Source organism: Panthera pardus, unplaced genomic scaffold (assembly GCF_024362965.1).
Source record: "Panthera pardus isolate Hobbes unplaced genomic scaffold, ASM2436296v1 HiC_scaffold_15, whole genome shotgun sequence".
Classification (NCBI taxonomy): Eukaryota; Metazoa; Chordata; class Mammalia; order Carnivora; family Felidae; genus Panthera; species Panthera pardus.
The window spans coordinates 31,780,231-31,800,548 of NW_026526710.1; the positions used below are offsets into that span (position 1 = coordinate 31,780,231).

The following is a 20,318-nucleotide window of genomic DNA, read 5'->3' on the forward strand; positions in this document are numbered from 1 at the left end:
TTCACAATTCTACACGTTACTCAGTGCTCATCATGATGAGTGAGCTCTTAATCCCCTTCACCTATTTCACCCCCCCCCCCCCCACCTCCACTCTCGGAACCATCACATTGTTCGCTCTCAATGCTGTTTTTAAAAACAGGAACACTGAATTCCATTAAATGGATGCAACGTAATTAAAATAGCTACCTGTCCATGAATAGTTTGGGTGTTACCAGTCTTTTGTTAACACCAATAGTGGTGCAGCAATTAGCCCTATATATATCATTCGTAAGTGCCAAGTACTTCCGCAGGATACGATCCCGGGAGATAGGGTGAGGGGTCTGGTGGGTGTGCATGTTTATAGTTTTGACAGCTACTTCCATTGTCCTCCATAAGATTTCCCATATCCTATTAAAATGACCTATTCTGGAATTTTAATTTAATTTGCAGTCATGGAAACTTAGGGAGGGAAGGGTTTTCTTTATATAGGACATAATAAATATATGAATTGAGATGTTAAAATTCTCCTAGAGTGTAATTGTCACAATAAAGCCCAAGACTGTTACTATGATGGAAATGTTGCAAATCAGAGGAGAAGCTTGAATACCGCGGGACAGTTCAGAGGAGGCGGGGTGTGCATCAGCTGCCTGCAGAACACCATGGGAATCAACTGTGAAACCTGTATCGATGGATATTACAGACCACACGACGTAAGAGTGTTTCTTCGCCATAGCTGAATTTCGCTGCCTTGTCAAGGTGGAAGAGAGACTTCACCAAGTGTCGTCTTCAGTATTGGAAACTCACTTCCTTTTGGGATGTTTCATTTATATTCTTTTTATGCCAGTAGCGTTTTTCAGACATCAGCTTCCTACTCGATCTGTCCTGTTCTCTTGCTCAGAGTAGGATGGCCACTTGTTATTTAACTTGGATGGGGAGGGGGGGCTACTGGCTGTGTGATCTTGGTTTTGTAACACTAACTGTGAATGTGGAGTCAGCCAAGAACTATCACAGCTGTATCTTGGCTGTGCCTCCCTGGTTGGCTTGATATGCAGCTACGACCTGGCTCCCTGTGGCGGTCTGGTCTGGGTGATGCTCCTGTATGACTGTGAGAGAGAGAGCAGAGCATGGGCAGCCACGTAGCCATGGTCACGGGAAAGGATGACACTCCGCTAATGATATTACCTCCTGTCCCATTACAAAACTGTTTGGGGCTTTCTGGCTTGAGCTCACCTTATTTTCCTGAGACACACCCTCCTTGGGTACACAAAATCATTATGATCGTCACATCTTGAATAAAAAGGCGATCCCTTGTCATTGGTATTGTTATTATTGCTAATACCGCTATTGTTTTTAGTGAGATAATCCAGGACAAACTCTGCCTTTCAGGTATCTCCTTATGATGACAACCCTTGTCGTCCCTGTGAATGTGACCCTTTTGGGTCCCTCAGTTCTGTCTGTATTAAGGATAAGCCTCAATCTGGCTTACACAAAGGTAAGTACTTGATTCGTTTTTGTGCTTGAATTGATTGTGTGTGTGTGTATGTGTGTGTGTGTGTGTGTGTGTGTGTGTGTGTGTGTGTGTGAGATTTGTACCTGGTGGAACTGTTACCTTTGGATAGCAATTGGATGATATGATCCTCTATCAATTATTCTGTTCACAAAACACTTATGAAGCACTTACTATGTGTCAGGCGATGTTTTTAGAACCCAGGAATATGTACTTGAACATGATGATCAAAATTCCTGCTCACAGGTAGACAAACAAGTACATGCGTAATGTAACTCCAGGTAGGGATGAAGGCTATGGGTATAAAGCAAAATTAGGAATCATGATTGGAGGAGGATGAGGTGTAAAGGGGGCAACGCTGGGTGATGAAATGACATTTGAGCAGGTAATTGCGTGTTTGATGAGAGAAGAAGTAAGGCTCAGTTTAAAGCCAAATGGGAACACAGTAAATAGCAATGCCTCTATTTAGTCCTTAGAAGACACTCACAAGGCTTTTGCATACATCATCTGGCAGAGCAAACAAATTCTCCTGCTAACTTTGCAAATGTCAGTGTTCTTTCTGTTTCAAACACTGGCAAAGGACTTGCGAATACCAGAATCTCCTGAAAAGGTTGCATTTTTCAACGATTTCTGTGACCTTATCCAATTCTCAGTCACTAGCAGTTAAAATGGCTATCGATCCACAGGGAAGGATGTGCCAACTGTGGGGCCCGAAATGTGGAGGGTAATTTACAGAACTGAATTAATCCCTACATGTGACTGGTGATGGGAACCTAATGCTAATGAGGGTGATGTTGATTGTAGCGACAATTACCCTTGATTGGGCTCATTTTAAAAAATGTATCATTTAAGCATTCAACCATAGCAGAAATTATTTAATGCATTTTATAAGCAAGGAAACTAGCGCAAAGCAGTTAATAAACTTGGCTGAGGTTACACAACTAGAAAGTTTCAAAGCTGGCATTAAAGCAGAGATACTGCTCACTGCCCTTTACCATTTGTCTTGTGCTTTCAAAACAAAACAAAACAAAACAAAACAAAACAAAACAAAACAAAACAAAACAAAACGTTGTATTGTGATACACTTCACTAGCATACAATTCACCCATTTAAAGTGTCGGTTTGGTATATTCATGATTACAACCGTCAAGGCAGCCTAATATTAGACCATTTTCATCGCTGTTACCTGTTGGTAATCATTCCCCATTTCCCTCCGCACCCTCCACCGCAGCCCTAGGCAACCGCTAATCTACTTTCTCTCTGTAAATTTGCCTATTCTGGACATTTCATATAAATAGAACCATACAATATATGGTCTTTTGAAACTGGCTTCTTAGCATAATGTTTTCAAGGTTTATCCGTGTTGTAGCATCTATCAGTACGTTAGTCCTTTTCTTTTCTGAATACTACTCCATTGCATTTATATACCACATTTTATATATCCATTCATCAGTTGATGAGTATTTCATTTGTTTCCACTTTCTGGTTATTAGGAATAATGCTGCTACAAACATCCCTGTGTAACTTCTTTGTGGATGTATGTTTTCATTTTTCTTAGGTAAAAGGTTAGGAGTGGAATTGCTGGGTCATAGAGTAACTCCCTGCTTAATATTTTGAAGACGTACCGAACTGTTTTCCAAAGTCATGGCACCGTTTTACCTTCTCACTAGCCTCTGTTTCTCATCTCTGTTTTCTTTTTTTAAACCATGGGTTGACAAACTATGGTCCAAGTGCCGTAGCTGGCACACCGCCTGTTTTTGTATATAAAGTTTTATTGGAACAGAGCGATGCCCATCTGTTTATGTATTATGCATGGCTGCTTTGAAACAGTCATGGCAGAGGGGCGCCTGGGTGGCTCGGTCGGTTAAGCGTCCGACTTCGGCTCAGGTCATGATCTCGCGGTCCGTGAGTTCGAGCCCCGCGTCAGGCTCTGTGCTGACAGCTCAGAGCCTGGAGCCTGTTTCAGATTCTGTGTCTCCCTCTCTCTCTGCCCCTCCCCCATTCATGCTCTGTCTCTCTCTGTCTCAAAAATAAATAAACGTTAAAAAAAAAAAAGGAACAGTCATGGCAGAGTTGGGTAGTTGCAACAGCAATCCTTTGGTCAAAAAGTTTGGAATATTTCGTGTCTGGCCCTTTACAGAAATAGTTTGCCAACCCCTACTTTACTTTTTACCCTCCTGATGGGCCATCACTATCCTTTTCTTCCCAGGGAAGTGGCCAGGTCAATGTCCATGCAAGGAAGGCTACGCAGGAGAAAAATGTGATCACTGCCAATTTGGTTATAAGGCTTACCCAGCCTGTGTCCGCTGTGAGTGTAGCCGGGCTGGCAGTGTGAACGAGGACCCATGCTCAGAGCCCTGTCTCTGCAAGGTATGTGTGGGGGTTAAAGGTGACCCTGAGTTTCCTTTGAGGTGTGCAAGAAAGGAACACATTCCACAGGCTCAGAAGATCAGTTCTTGAGCAAGGCAGCAAGATTTAAATAGAACTCTCCTTCCCCGCACCTTCCTGACAAGCATGAGGTTATGTCACATCCATGTCCTCGGACTTAGATAGGCACGCCCAGTTTGGGTTTTTTTTGGTGGCTTCTGGGCAATGGCCACATAGTCCAGAGGTATTTCTGTGACTTCCAAGATGAAACCAAATACTGCATTTCTGAAGCCTGGGCCATTAACCTCATGTATGACATCCTTTTCCAGCTTAATGTTTAGAGGAGAACCAGGTAAATACTAAATTTATAAGAACATAAATTAAAGGCAGATACGTTATTGTAGATTTCTCTTAAAAAGGAATTGGACAGAGGGGGTGCCTGGATGGCTCAGTCAGTTAAGCTGACCCTTGGTTTCAGCTCAGGTCGTGATTTCACAGTTTGTGCGTTCAAGCCCTACGTCAGGCTCTGTGCTGACAGTATAGAGTCTGATTGGGATTCTCCCTCTGTTCCTCTCTCTGCCCCTACCCCACTCTCGCTCTCTCTCTGTCTCCAAATAAATAAATATTTTAAAAAAGGAGTTGGACAGGAGTACCTGGGTGACTCAGTCAGTTAAGCATCCGATTTCTTGATTTTGGCTCAGGTCATGATCTCATGGTTTGTGAGATCGAGCCCTGAGTTGGGCTCTGCCCTGACACAGCATGGAGCCCGCTTGGAATTCTCTCTCTCCTTTTCTCTGCCCTCCCCTGCTTGTGCTTGCTCATGGTGCACTCTTTCACTCTTTCTCTGTCTCTGTCTCTCAGAATAAATAAATAAACTTTAAAAAAAGGGATTGGAGGGGTTCCTGGGTGGCTCGGTCAGTTAAGTGTTTGACTTCAGCTCAGGTCATGATCTCACGGTTCATGAGTTCAAGCCCCACACTGGGCTGTGTGCTGACAGCTCGGAGCCTGGAGCCTGCTTCAGATTCTGTGTCTCCCTCTCTCTGCCCCTCTTCCACTCATACTCTGTCTCTGTCTCTCAAAAATGAATAAACGTTAAAAATAAAGTTTAAAAAAAAGGAATTAGACAGTGATAAAAACATATTAATTGGGTACCAGGGTGGTAGAGCTTTTTTGCTATCTGATATTAATATCCATTTCCTCATGATAACCATAATTGTAGGACTTCCCATTGTATCTTATGTGCTTCTTCCTATGTAATCAGAGTCTTAGGCACATGTTATAAGTGACTGAAAATAGTCTTGAGCATTTATCAATAAGACAATTACATAGCACTCTTCAGATTTTAAGATTCTTTAAAGACTAGCAAAAATGGGAGACTTAAAACAAAACCATACGAAAAAAGCCATTTCAAAATAATGACCAAGCTCTGAGATCCTGACCCTCATTCTTGACTACAAAATTAAATGGTAATTATTTGAAAATATGTGTCCTGGAATTAATGACGTCATGAGGCTTTACATTTACTTTGAGCATCTATTTATTTACCCGTTTCTCTGGATCACCAAATGCCTTTCTTGTTAATGTCATGTTAATGTCACTTAATTCCATCTACCTAGAACACAGTGGTTTCAAAGCTAATCTTTTCTCTAACGTGCAGGAAAATGTTGAAGGGGAAAATTGTGACCTCTGCAAGCCAGGATTCTATAACTTGAAGGAGAGAAACCCCGAGGGCTGCTCGGAGTGCTTCTGCTTTGGCGTTTCTGATGTCTGCGACAGCCTTTCTTGGTCCATCAGTCAGGTGCGGGTACCTTCCCGGAGCCAGGATTTAAGAATCGAGCCATCTCAAATGAGCTGTCTGGGAGCTGTGTTCTAAAGCATGGAGGCTGCCTTTCCCTGTAATACCCCTCTTGGCAGTTTGGAATGACATTGGCATAGATCAGAGGCAGCTTACTACTAAAGTGTCACAAAAGTTTCTTTCCTGGTCATGTGTTTGTTCCTACATACATTTCCCTATCCAAACAATACGATATTATGGTATCGTAGAATGTATCACGTTTAAATTTCTCCTGTGGGGAAATGTATCAGGTTGTGGGGTCAGATCTCACCACATCTGCTCCACACTGGTCTCGGGCCAGGAAGCACATCAGGACAAGGGCTTATGCAGAATTTTCTAGTTCAGAGAACCTGGTGAGGGTAGGAACAACAGTGAGTGACATAGGGATTATGAGGAAAGGTAGCCTCAGTTGTTCTGGGAGTGGGAAGTCCTAGGGGGATGCCACGTGGTGCCTTGGGAGGACAGTGTGATGGCTGGGGGTTAGGGAGGACTGTAGGGCATAGGGCTCATCCATGGGAACCACCTTGCCTCCCCATGGCCCATCTCAGGAGACTGGTATTCAGGGAGGGGTTGGGGGTTGCTAGTCCCTGACTCTCCTTGCCCTCCCTTTCCCCTCCCTCCGTCACTGGCAGGTTAGGAGGAGTGGGAACCACATAGGGGAGGGAGTGGGAATCTCAGTCAGTACCTGGGAATGAAGGTGAATCCCTGTGGCCACCATGCTGGTGCGATGGCTTGTCCTCTCTTTGTAGGTGACAAATTGGGAGGATAGGATCTGGAGGTTATACTGATATACTTTTCAGCTTGTTGGTAAAAAACAGGAAGCAATGATGAAGAAATCAGAGTTAGCAAAAGACATTTTGTTCAATGCATTTACTAAGGTCTTTGCCATTTTTTTTTTTAATCTAAGATATATATCCGTGGCCTTGACAATTTTGCTCACCTACCTGGCTATAATTGATCTGGATTGAGGAGTGTTTGACTCGTTCTCAGGTCTTCTCGGCCCTTTGACAGGTAGAAGGGTCATGGGTCGTGTGGTTCTGTGGCCACAGTGTGTTAGCTCTGTCCCTAGCTAAGCTTTCTGGATCTGTTTCTTCACCGTGAGGATTTCTGGGTGAAACCTAAGATGACTTCTATCTCGTATTCCTAAATTCTGAATCTTTTTTTAAGGTGAAAGACATGTCTGGGTGGCTTGTCACCGACCTGATCAGTCCGAGCAAGATCCCATCTCAGCAAGACGCACTGGGTGGGCGTCATCAGATTAGCATCAACAACACGGTGGCCACGCAGAGGCTGACTTCCGAGTATTACTGGTCGGCACCGGAGGCCTACCTCGGAAATAAGGTAGGGCCATCATCAGAAGTAACAGCTTGGACAAAGATCTCAAAGCACGTTAAGAAAGAACGTAACTTGGCACTTTAAGTCGTCTTATGGTCACTTGAGGGTTTGACAGAAAATTACACAGCATTTACTTACACTTGCCTGACCCACATGGTCTTGCTTATCCTTACTTGACTTTATTACATCATTAAAAGATGGACTTTTTACTCGGCCATATCGGTCATAAGCAGTCTGTTGTAGGAAGCCTGGTCCCCTCCTCCCCTGACAGACTTTCTACTTTGCTCTGGGTCCCTGGATCACGTGGGCCTGTGTGAAGTGTCGGTCACATTCCTGCTTTGTCTGGTTAGCCCTGTACATACCTTGGCCCCATGGCACGGTAGTGAGCCTGGCACGTAGGAGGTACTCAGGCAGGGAGGGCTGCGCTGTGAGGCTGGGGCACTGCCGGTTTCAGCGTCAGGACAGACTGTCTCTCGCCTAACATCCACAGTCAGCGACAGATAGAGTACTTTCCATTTGAAGAAAATGCAAAATGGTGGTTCCGTGAGGCAGAAATTTGGTTGCTGTGACTTAAGTCTCCCCTCAATGCTGTTGTCCCCTTCCTCCTCACCAATAACGCCTTCTCCCCAGATTCGGATGACCTGGGAATATACTCAGTGGAATCCATCTCAGTAACGCGAGCTCTGTGTTCACCTTCGCCACGCGTTCAGTTTGTTTTAAAGTCATGGTATGTTGGGGCGCCTGGGTGGCTCAGTCGGCTGAGCGGCCGACTTCAGCTCAGGTCATGATCTCACAGTTCGTGAGTTTGAGCCCCGCGTCGGGCTCTGTGCTGACAGCTCAGAGCCCGGAGCCTGCTTTCGATTCTGGGTCTCCCTCTCTCTTTGCCCCTCCCCCACTTGTGCCACATCTCTGTCTCTCAAAAATAAATAAACATTAAAAAATTTTTTCTTCTTTAAATAAAAAAATAAAGTAATGGTATGTTTCATCGTAGTGTAGGTTTTTTAGCTTGGTAAGCTTCTGTTTCATTTGTTGGTTATATTTTAATTTTAGATTTTGTTTTACTTAGATTTAGTAAGTTTTAGTTAGATTTTACTTACTTACTAAGTTTTACTTAGATTTTACTTACTTACTAAGTTTTACTTACATTTTAGTAAAATCTTGTTTTACCTTAGATTTAGGTTTAAGTGGTGCTTATTTTGAAAATGATTCCTTTTCCCATCAAATTATAATCCTAGAAGATGTACTCTGTTTATGTGATCTTATTACCAATAGTCAGTGATTTCTTTTTTTCTGTTAAGATCGCCTCTCCGATTCTGTGGTGCAAAGACTAGATTCTGAACATGATATTGTTGTAACATACCTGTCGCAAAGAAAATCTCCACTTTACATTAGAGGCTATGACCAGGAAGATAAAGCTTTTGTCTTTCTTCTGGCAGATGAGACAGGTTCCTTATTGTTCTCCTACAATCAGGCGGTGAGATCAGAATGTTGGGGTTAGTGTCATGGATTTAACTCCTAAATCCTAGAGGATTTAAGTGAAGTACATGTCTATTGTGTGGTTCACAGGAGTTTATTTATGCTAATTAACCTTAGGGTCTCTAAGAAGGAGTACATCTTTCTTCTGTCCACTTACATTATATCCTGCATCGAGACGCCTAGATGGCTCAGTCAGTTCCACATCTGACAGCTCAGGTCATGGTCTTGTGGTTCGTGAGTTCGAGCCCCGCATCAGGCTCTTTGCTGTTAAGCTTCAGATCCTCTGTCTCCCTCTCTCTCTGTCCCTCCCTCCTCTCTCTCTCTCTCAAAAATAAACATTAAAAAATTATGTCCTGCCTTATGGTAATATCAATTAAACAAAATATTCTTGTAATATGCTCTCTTTTCATTGGCTTAATGTGAACCTCCTTACATACTGTGGCCACTTGGACACCTTGTCGCCTGGTTGTTTCCCGATGGATCTAGCCACCACTTCCTCTTGCTGAGGGGCTATGATCATTTGCCCTTGGTGTTCACGCTCGCTTACGTGTTTCAGCTGACTGCTTTCGGTGGATTCCTGAAGTACACAGTGTCCTATGATATTCCAGTGGAGACAGTGGATGGCGACCTCATGTCGCACACCGATGTCATCATCAAGGTAGGTGCTCTCACGCTGCTTTGCTGTGGAGCTCAAGGGCTTAGTTGGGTGACAGTTTTGTGACTCCGAGTAGCTAAGGGAGGCTCTAGTAGCAAGGAGCGCTTGGCCGGGTGGCCATTCAGCAGTGCTTTGCCTCATCTGGAAACGACCAGACTCAGTGTCTCTGGGTCCATTTCCGGAACTGCCTCAGGGGAGCACGCGCAGCTCTTCCCTGGATCCTGGAAGCTGACACATCTTTTCACATTTAAAAGGGAGACAGGTGTTTGTCTTGATGTTGGAACTGCCTTGTCAGCCATTTGAGTCCCTCTGTCTCCTCCTGCCACGTTGGCCCCCATATGAATGGTTAGGTGACAGCACCTGGCAGTGTGGGGACAGGACATGCGGTGCCATTTTTGTTCTCAGCCTCTGTCCCTAATCCTGTCCCCTCACTCTTCTCCTCCCCCGTCACCAAAAGACCCAGCTCAGCCTCCCCGGTAGTTTTCCCAAAGGTACGAAACCACTTCAGATTCTAGTCTGTACCTTTAATGACTGAAATCTCCCTGTCCAGCCTGCGCGGGGTGGGAACAGTGTGACATAAAGCATTTTTGTGAGTGGCAATTTATGAAAGCTAGAGGTATTTTTACATACTTTTTCTACTTTTGCTCTTCAGTTAAAGATTATGGGTGTCATGGGGCGCCTGGGCTCAGTCAGTTGAGCGTCCAGCGTCAGCTCAGGTCATGATCTCATAGCTTGTGGGTTCGAGCCCCGCGTTGGGCTCTGTCCTGACAGCTCAGTCTGGAGGCGGCTTCAGATTCTGACTCCATCTCTCTCTGCCCCTCCCCCACTCACACACTGTCTCTCTCTCTCTCTCTCTCAAATATAAATGAAAACATTTTTTAAAAGTTTAAAAAAAAAGATTAGGTGTGTCAGTTTGATTGCTTTGAGGAAAATTGTGGGCGAATATATGCCGTTTCTTTTCTGAGATCCCAGGGAAGGACCCCGTCTTTAGATTTACAGTCTGATTCCCTCTGAGGGTGCTACATTGAAACACCTTTCCTCTGATTGTTCTGGACCAAGAGCTATAGACACAATTACATGTTTACCCTGAGAACCTAAGCACAAATGAAAAGCCATGTTGCTGAATACAAATTTGCTTTTACTTTTTGGCCGTGAAGTTGAATTACAAATATATTTCCTCTTGTTTTGAATGTTAGGGAAATGGACTCACTTTAAGCACCCAGGCTGAGGGCCTATCATTACAGCCCTATGAAGAGTATTTAAACGTGGTCAGACTTGTGCCAGAGAACTTCCGAGATTTTAATAACAAAAAGGAGATAGATCGTGACCAACTGATGACTGTCCTTGCCAATGTGACACATCTCCTGATCAGAGCCAACTATAATTCTGCAAAAATGGCTCTTTACAGGTGGGTATTGAAAGAGAGGGAAGGGTTTTGGTGAAGGTATTTTAATCTTGTGTTTATCTGTTATTATGCATTTTAAGCATAATATATTTTACTTGATTATTTTAAGGGCACACCTAATGGAACCAGCTGTTGTAAAAATATTTTTATTACTATAATTTTATGGAAGATGTAAGAATAGTTGTCCATGACAAATGTGTGTCTCAGTAAGGAGATAGTCTTGACGTCAGGATCAGAAACGTTTAGGGTGTTTTTCTGAGAACTTCCTGACAAGTTAACAATTGGCTGGACCATCTTGCATCTATCTAGTTTTCACCCTCCTGATGTTAACGGTCTTAGATTTTACTGTCTATTTAAGCTAATGTTCCCATCCTTAGTCTTTTTACTGCTTCTAGAAGGGCAATTTCTGGCAATGCCAGGCTAAGTATAAACATTGGCTACAGCTAAAGCAAACACGGAATTATACATTTAAGGACAATCTCTGTATTCAAGATAGGATTATTGAATAGATTCGTTTTTGTGAAGCACTTCAGCTCAGACTGGACAGCATCAGATCCTTCCCACAGCTGTCTGGGCAATCACATGTCTTTCCACCAAATGTTGCAGAGGCTTTCCAGCGAATACTGATGGCTTGCAGAAATCATATTGGTGTGAAAATCTTTACTTACAAAAGTCACATCACCATTTTGCTTGAACAGGCCTTTTTTAAGAATCCACCTTCCTCAAGGTGTTAGATGTCATTTGCAGGTGGGTATCTAAGTCACGTGATGACCCCTATCTATTGGTAGGTTGGATTCTGTCTCTTTGGACACAGCCAGCCCTAACGTTATAGACCTGGCACTGGCCACGGAGGTGGAACACTGCGAATGTCCCCAAGGCTATGCAGGGATCTCCTGTGAGGTAAGGCTTCTCTTATTCCCTTCCTGACCCCTCCCTTTTGTTCTTTCCTAAGGGGAAGAAAGCACCCTGAAGGTAATACAGTGGCCCACACTTGGTTTTTAACTTAGAAACCCCATGTTTGGCTCAGACTTTTACAGGCTATAGGAATATTAGCAAACACATGTTTAAAGAAATCTGGTGCTGCCTGCAGAGGGGGGTTCTGGGGCACCTGGAAATGCTCCGAATTAAGTCTACCCTCTTGCCTTAGTCATCTGGAAAACTGCATGCCATATTTTGCATTTCTAAGGAGGACTGAACTTGATTGTATCTGAATGTTTGCTAATCACCAGCATGCAATCTAGAAAGCACTGGACAAGCCAGGCCCGTTTTGAGACTTTTTTATGGCCCCCAGCTATGTTAACTTAGGTGAGCTCCATCCCACAATGAAGGGTGAGAAAATGCACTTGAGTCATCACTAAAAGTAATCTGTTGGTTAAAAATTTTTTTTTGAAATATATTTTGAAACGATTTGGACATAAGTATTGACAACTTTCTGTGTATTTGGCACCATCCTAACCTCTTTCTGTAGGAAAGAGCTAGGAAGTAGTCACATCAGGTTTCAAGTTCATCTGTGCTGTTAACCACCCCACGGTCCCGCCTCTCCCGTGTTCAAGACTGACTATAATTATGAACATTTGTCATTGGCTGTGATTGTCTGGCAATCATTTTTACAAAGTGAGAACACTGTATTTATGATTCGTTTTTATGGATGTTTATCAAATTATAAACATTGCAGTTAAGAAAGCTGGCCCATGCTTCATGATGTAAATATTTAATTAAATATTTCTATTGCTATTTTAAATTTTTTGCAGAGTTGTTTCTTTTTTGATCCAATGAACTTTTTTTTTTTTAGATCTGAAACATTTATTCTTAGGCCAAGGAAATGTCTGTAGGTCCTAATTCCTGTGTAGTTAATATTTAACGGGTAAATGACCTCAAGGCTACCTTATAGAGTGTGGGGTGTGGAAATAGGAAAGCGGGCAGATCAAGTAAAAGCCTGTCCCAGCTAGACCAAGAGGGGGCAGCAGTGAGCAGTTGCTGCTGGAGAACCCAAAAGTCCACTGGGTTTGGAGAGAAGAGTACTGATGTGCCTACGATGATGGCTCAAGCAAGTGCACGAAGCTTAACACAAATGTTTCAGTGTTTTTGTCAGACAATAGAACAAATTCTTTAATCAAAGGCTGACATAAGGAATCGGGCAGCTATTGGTGGGGAATGGAGTTCTTTTCTTTTTTTTAAGTTTATTTATTTATTTTGAGAGAGAGAGAGAGAGAGAGCGAGCACGAGCTGGGGTGGGGCAGAGAGAAGGAGAGACAAAATCCCAAGCAGGCTCTGCACCATCCGTACAGAGCCCAAGGTGGGGCTCAAACTCACGAACCTTGAGATCAGGACCTGAGCTGAGATCAAGAGTCAGACGCCAGCCAGGCGCCCCAGGAATGGAATTCTTGATAGCACTGTAGGGACCACACAGACCCCCACCCCAGTCGGTGCCCACCTGTAGACTAGCCCATTGCCCTTGAGGGGAGTATGGCTGCATGGAGGTATTAGAGGACATTCACAAGGTCAGTGTGAATGAATGCATGTATATATTATTTATATAATGAAAATGCAGTTTTAATACTTTTTACAACAAATAAAAACGAAATCCACATCCCTCATCCCGTGGCCCCACGGGAGTATGCTGGCCTCCAAAGTCATCACTCCCCAGTCTGCATTCTGAACATGTTTTGTGTCTGGTGTGGCCCCGGGCAGCCCTGTGGCCACGGGTCTGGGTGGCGACTTTACTCGCTCCACTGGCACAGGGGGCCTGGTGCCTAACTGTTCTGTGTTCCAGATTTCATGTCTATCAAACAGAATATTTCTCAGGGTCATCATGAGAATTATGACATTCTCATGACTGTGTGCGGGGCTGTCCCCAGCTCCTCACAGGCAGGGGATGGCCCTGGATACTTCAGAAAGCACACCTGTAATGCTCCATTAAACTGATGCGGTTTGACACCGACCTACGCTTGAAGACTTTGATGGTAATATTTAGTGAGTTATAAGCAGAAGAAAATAAAATCAAGTTGAGAGGAAAATGCCCTCTTGATCGAAACACTGGTTAAGTGGCTGAGTGTTACATGATTTCTAATAATATTGCGGTGGGATACCACTGAAGTACATGCGGACCCGTTGTAGAGCCACCAGGTTTGGGTGTGCGTGCTTCTACCTTTAAAAAGAAATAAGGGGTTAGTGGGTGGTGGGCGTTGAGGAGGGCACTTGTTGGGATGAGCACTGGGTGTCATATGTAAGCGATGAATCACGGGAATCTACCCCCAAAACCAAGAGCACACTGTATGTTGGCTAACCTGACGATAAATTATATATACATTTGTTTTAATTTAAAAATTAAAAATAAATAAATAATAACAAAAAATAAATAAGGAGCTAGATTTATGGTGACGGTTGCACACTTTGGGAAGTTTACTAAAAAATTCATTGAACCGTGCCCTTAAAATGGGAGCATTTTATGGCACGTAGATGATGCCTCGATAAAGAAGTTTGAGGGGGAAAAAGAGAAGTTTCTCTACTTCTAGAAAATGGAGCCGTTTATGTTTCTAACGTATTGAAAAGAAGATGAGGGGCGCCTGGGTGGCTCAGTTGGTTAAGCGTCCGCTCTTGATTTTGGCTCAGGTCACAGCCTCGAGGTTTCCTGATTTCGAGCCCTGTGTGGGGCTCTGCACTGACAGTGTGGCGCCTGCTTGGAATTCTCTGTCTCCCTCTCTCTCTCCCGCTCCCCCACTCATGCTCGCTCTTTCTGTCTCTCTCTCTCTCTCTCCCCCTCAATAAATAAATAAACTTAAAAAAATTTTAAAATAATAATGAAAAAAGATGATGGTTTCGATAATGTCCAAGGTTGCCTTCACCGGTGTGTGTTACCCGCCCCTCTTTTGCAGTCCTGTCTCCCTGGCTATTATCGTGTGGATGGAATACTCTTTGGAGGAATTTGTCAACCCTGTGAATGCCATGGCCATGCAGCTGAATGCGATATCCACGGCGTTTGCTTTGTGAGTCTGTTCCTAAAACCTTGAGTGCCCCCTCCCACCCATCCCAAAGCCATCTGCTATGCAGAAGTGGTTTTGAACAAAATGCTTCCTTCACAGGAGATTATCCCTGCCCTTGTAGACTCCAAAGGAAATTTGCAGACTTAAGTTCATGTCATAAAATGTTTCCTGCTTCCCCCCGCCACACACACTCTTTTTTGAAAAAAAAAAAAAAATGTTACTTTGGTGAAAACGGAAAAAGGATATATAATTTCTTTGCGGGTTTTCTATTAGAACAACGAATTTACTTTGTAAGATTATAAAGCTATATACAGGTAGAAAATATTATCCACCAATTAAATAAAAAGGATCGGGTGTTTTACATGAAAATGCTAGCATTTTTTAACATATTACACAGCATATCATAAAAGGGATAATAAAATTTCTGATAATCACACTCATTTGTACAATATATAATGCTTCATAGTTGTTAGCTTGGATAAACTCTTCAAACAAATACTTCTTTCATGCAACATGAGTTGAAACATGGCTTGACAAATATGCAGTTAATCTTGAGAATGAACTTTGGGGCAGATACAGGGCAAGACTTGTTTTTTAACTTCAATCAGAAATTCTTTTCGGTTCTTTTGCCCGGAAGCCAGGCCATACTCCTGGGTTCTAATGGATTTACTGCACGTAGATGGAGTGAACACATATGTTAATCAGCTGAGTCTGATTCACCGCAGGGAAACCTTCATACTCCTTCCAAAAGAGATTGATTGAGTCCTAGGGCTAGGGAAAATTAATTATCAGACCCAGGGAGATGCCCTGGATTGCTTATTCTCTCTAGAGCCTGGTTTCTCTTGATTCTGTAAGTAAAGCTTTCATTTTGTTCTTTGTTCCTTTCTTTGTTCTGGGAATGCAAGTGTCTGTAGGAAATGCATAAAATGATGATTTGCACACACACTCAGTGCCTCAGGATCAGTTTCCCAGAGCTTGATGAGGTCGCTGCTTTTTTTAAATGCCTCTGCCTTTCCACGTGCATTCTCGAGGCCAGCCTTCCAAGGGCCTCTGCCAATAGCGAGGGGTGGTCGGCAGACCGTGGTTGTGGCACCGATGACTTAAGGTACAGGCGAGCTGAAAGGGTGTTTGCACAGGCTTCTATTAATATATATTGACAAAATATAAAAATAGATACCCCCGTTAAAGCGAAGATGCTGATAGCCACTGGCCTTCAAGTTCTAAATATAATAAATGATAATGATTTTTATCATTGAAAAAGTTTTGGAAACCATGTTAGATGTACAGAAAGGCTTACAAAACCAGTGTAGAGAGACCCTGTGCAACCTTCACACATCATCCCCTGATGGTCTTGCATAACCAGAGTCCAGTGACTGAAACTAAGAAATTCACGCTGGCAGCATCCCATCCACGGAACTGCGGACTTCACTCCGATTTCGTCAGGTTTTCCACTCATGTCCCATTCCTCTCCAGTGTCAAGCATTTTAGGCAAGAAGACGCGAAGGTGACATGCCCTCTCGTTGCACACTGTCAGGAGCATGCGGTCTGGTCTTCTTCCCGGGGACGTTAGCCCGGGACAGCCGGATAAGGTGGTGACAGTCGGGTTTTTCCACTGTGAGGTTATTTTTCTTTTCCATTCAAGAGAAGATGTTTTTCCTTCCCAAGGAGATGAACATTCTCATCCTTAACATACCAGCTCCTCCAACAGGGCTGGTCACTTAAAGCGATGGTGACTGAGACAGCATTAAAACAGATCCGTGGGGCCCGGCAGTAGTGGTGCCCGGGTGGCTCAGTCGGTTGAACGTCCAACTCTTGATTTCGGCTCAGGTCATGATCCCAAGGTTGTGGGATTGAGCCCTGCGTCTGGCTCTGCACTGAGCGTGGAGCCTGTTAAGTTTCTCTCTCTCTCTCTCTCTCTCTCTCTCTCTCTCTCCCTCCCTCTCCCCCTTCTGCCCCTCTCCCCTGCTCACACTCTCACTCTCTCTCTCTTTCAAATTAAAAAAGAATCTTAAATGAAAAGAAAAAAACAGACCCTTAGTAGGTTTTTTAGCAGAACTCCATAATGGCTTTCCCAAAGAAAAAGAAAACCCCGTTCTGGCCCTTTGAGCAAAAAATCATATCATACCTATTTTGCAAGTGGACATAATCATCATCAAATTTTCCCCTTAGATGTAGCAGCCGCTGATGATTCTGGCCCCACCACCACGATGTTTGCAAAAGGGTAGCTCTCCAACTCCAGCACTCCCCCCATGCTTACTGGTTGGCACACAGCCTCCACTCTAAGCAAGAACCCCACACCCCTTTCTTATGTTTACTTATTTACCTACTGATTATCTCTCTGGACTCATGGATTCCAAATTTTCCCAGATTTGACTAGTGGAAGCATACCCAGTAGGGTTTTTTTGTTTATTTGTTTTTTGTTTTTTTTAGAGAGAGAAAGAGAGAGAGAGAGCAGAGGAAGGGGGCAGAGGGAGAGAGAGGGAGATAGAGAATCCTAAGCAGCTTCCACGCCCAGTGCAGAGCCCAAGGCGGGGCTCGAACACACAACCCTGGGGTCATGAGCTGAGCCAAAATCAAGAGTCAGATGCTTAACCAACGGAGCCAACCAGGCGCCCCTACCCAGTAGTTTTTGATTGCATGATGAACATTGTGCATTGTTAAGTTTTTGGATTTTGTCGCTTTCCTTTAAAGAATGTCAGAGTTTGTTTTGGCACGCAGTAAATTACCATAGGTCAGCTTGATTGTCTCCAGGTTTGTTTTTAAGTTTTGTTAGGGTGGGTCTAAAATAACCTCTATTCTAGGGCAGGCTTAACCCTTCTGCAAATGAGTTTTTCTTCTGGGGTCTCTGCTGGGCGCTCTGGGTGTTTAACAAAGATTCTCCATACTGGCCGGTTACAATTCTAGTGTCCCTGGGCTCTGTGTGAGTTCTGAATTTTTCAGCTGACCTCATGGAAACGCGCTCTACACACAAGAAGTTTAGTATTCAGTAGCTATTTGAAGGGGTCTCCCGTGGGGATTTCTGGAGCTCTTATTCTGTGAAGTTCTGGTTCTCTGCCCAAATTCTTGGCAGTTCCAGCCTCCCCATACTCTGACCTCCGTCTGCTCAACTCAGCAAAACCACCTTCTTGCCCACCCCGCCCCCCACAACTCCCTGCCAACTTGGCAAGTGTCTCCGGGCAGAAAGACATGTGGTCGTGGGTTCATCCCATCACCTCCCTTGTCTCAGGTATTTCCGCACCCCTCTGTGGTCCAGTGTCTGAAAGAAGTTGTTCGATATGTTTTGCTCCAGTTTTCTAGTTCTTTCCCACAGACGGGCAAGTCTGGTAGCAGTTCCTCCAACATGGGCTGAAGTGAAATCTTCTCATTTATACAGATTGTGCAAATTACATTTTTTAATTCATTTATCTGGAAACAGGCAACCCCTCCTCATATGACAGGGTTTGGTGACTTGTTTGAGCATTTGATCTTTTTTTTTTTTTTTTCCCCTCCCACTCTGACTTCAAGTTGTTTGTAGATGAATCAGAGAGTCCTTTAAGGAGACCTGAACTGAGTCTTCTCCTCATTCACGTGTTCTAGGCGTGCAAGCACAACACCACCGGGGACCACTGTGAGCAGTGCGCACCGGGCTTCTACGGGCTGCCTTCCCGAGGGACTCCTAGGGACTGCCAGCAGTGTGCCTGCCCCCTCTCCACAGCCTCCAACAAGTAAGCCCGGCAACTCCACCGGTGGGCTCCACCCGGGGCGGCCACAGTGTCTATTCAGATGTGCGTTGATTTCTTCAGAGCCAGACTTTGTGTGTGATGAGAGTGTGATAACCCGGTGGTAATTAAGTAGGATTAAAGGTGGAGGAATGGATTCTATTTTATTTTATTTTATTTTATTTTATTTTATTTTATTTTATTTTATAATTTTTTTTTTTAGTGTTTTATTTATTTTTAAGACAGAGAGACAGAGCATGAGTGAGGAGGGGCAGAGAGAGAGGGAGACACAGAATCTGAAGCAGGCTCCAGGCTCTGAGCTGTCAGCACAAAGCCCGACGCGGGGCTCGAACTCATGAACTGTGAGATCATGACCTGAGCTGAAGTTGGACCTTTAACCAACTGAGCCACCCAGGTGCCCCTGGATTCTCTTTAAAAAAAAAAAAAAAGAACAAGTTTGGTGCATTAAATTAAGTAAGAAAAGTTATGTGATGGCAAGGAAAGATGCACAGGTTTGCTCCTCTGGGTCTAACGTTGCTCGTTAATTCTTTTAATGTATAGGGTATGTACCTACCAGTGGTCTGGGACATGTAAGGTACACAGAAATAAATAAAACTTTGTTCCTGGCCTTAAGGAGTTTTTGATATAATGACCAAAATAGGTAAATATGAGGCTCGTTGAAAATGGGCTGAACTCACATAATGATTCAACAGATATTTATCAAGTGCCTACTGAGCATCATGGTTGGTTCAACGTGTTCATCCACGGCTGCTGGTCCCATGGAACCCGCAGTGTGGTCATGACTCGGTGGAGGTATGTCCACTGTCCAGAGAGTGTGAATCTGCCAGGAATGACTCAGAGAAAGCCTTTGATCTGAGGCTTGAGGATGAGAAGGAATTTGAAGGCCGCAGAGAAGGGCCTTCTGGGCAAGAGGAACTGCCAAGGCGTGGTATGCCAAGGCGTGGTGGCACAAAGGAGCAGATCCCATCTATGAAATCACAGTTGGTCCTGCCGCACAAAGCGAGGGGAGGTGGAAGGGGCCAGTGGTGCACACGGCCTCATTCGCAGGCCAGTGGTTTGAAAACCTGCTTCTCTCTTGCTGGTTTTCCCTTCAGGACCCTTCTTCCTTCATGACCCAAGGAATTCCCCCATGGGGATTTTTATTTGAAACTCCACCGTGCAAAACAGATACAGGCAGGGCTACTCGGATGAAATCGTGGGAGACTCTCAGCTGCCCCCATGGCTCCCTTCACAGGTCCCCCCAAAACCCAGGAACAGAGGTTGAAGGGACCTTTGTCAGCCGTGGGGGTCCTTTGGAGAATGTTGATGGGCCGTCATGTACAAGCTCGAGCTCGCTCTTGACCAGTGTGGAGAGGGCTCCGAGGCAAGCAGACCAGTGACAGGGAACCCAGAGAGGGGAACTTGGCTTGGCCAGGAGGAGCATCAGAGAAGGCGTCCTGGAGGAGGTGGCTGCTGAGTTGGGGATGGGGGATAAGATGAACCCAGCCAGAGAGGGGAAGAAGTGCCCTCTGGGCTAGGGACAAGCAGGAACAGGGAACAGTGAGCAGCCATTGCCCAGTGAGATGGGCTGCATGGTCGGGGACCGGGGTTCTGGAGTAAAGACCTAGTGAAAGTTTGTAAGGAGTGGTAAAAGATGAGCATTTTATTTTTATTTTTGTTTTTGAAAAATTTTTAATGTTTATTTTATTTTGAGAGAGAGAGAGAGGGAGCAAGCACAGGAGGCGCAGAGAGAGAGAGAGAGAGAGAGAGAGAGAGAATCCCAAGCGGGCTCCACACTGCCAACACAGAGCCCGATGAAGGGCTCGAACTCATGAACCATGAGATCATGACCTGACCCGAGAGCAAGAGTCAGATGCTTAACCGTCTGAGCCACCCAGGCGCCCCTAAAAGATGAACACTTTAAATGTTTAGAAATTCTACCCCACCCATTGGAAAATTGTGTTAATCTGTAGCGTTTTGACAGTTTCAGCCCCACCTGCCACCTAGAAGATGGGGACGAAGTGGTCTGTGACCAGTGTGCACCGGGATACTCGGGAGCTTGGTGCGAGAGGTACTCTG

The 20,318-nt window shown here is 44.4% G+C and overlaps 1 protein-coding gene across 2 annotated transcripts in view; it reads left to right on the forward strand.

The window, feature by feature from the left end:
- LAMA1 (laminin subunit alpha 1) overlaps positions 1-20,318 on the forward strand; it is a 168,552-nt gene that overhangs the window by 67,554 nt on the left and 80,680 nt on the right. For both annotated transcript variants that reach the window (XM_053902399.1, XM_053902400.1), the window contains exons 8-18: positions 511-689; positions 1,366-1,471; positions 3,696-3,856; positions 5,511-5,651; positions 6,855-7,028; positions 9,055-9,156; positions 10,350-10,561; positions 11,347-11,458; positions 14,434-14,544; positions 18,118-18,245; positions 20,224-20,310. In XM_053902399.1, the coding sequence (XP_053758374.1) occupies positions 511-689; positions 1,366-1,471; positions 3,696-3,856; positions 5,511-5,651; positions 6,855-7,028; positions 9,055-9,156; positions 10,350-10,561; positions 11,347-11,458; positions 14,434-14,544; positions 18,118-18,245; positions 20,224-20,310 (1,513 nt within the window). The remainder of the gene's footprint in view (positions 1-510; positions 690-1,365; positions 1,472-3,695; positions 3,857-5,510; positions 5,652-6,854; positions 7,029-9,054; positions 9,157-10,349; positions 10,562-11,346; positions 11,459-14,433; positions 14,545-18,117; positions 18,246-20,223; positions 20,311-20,318) is intronic.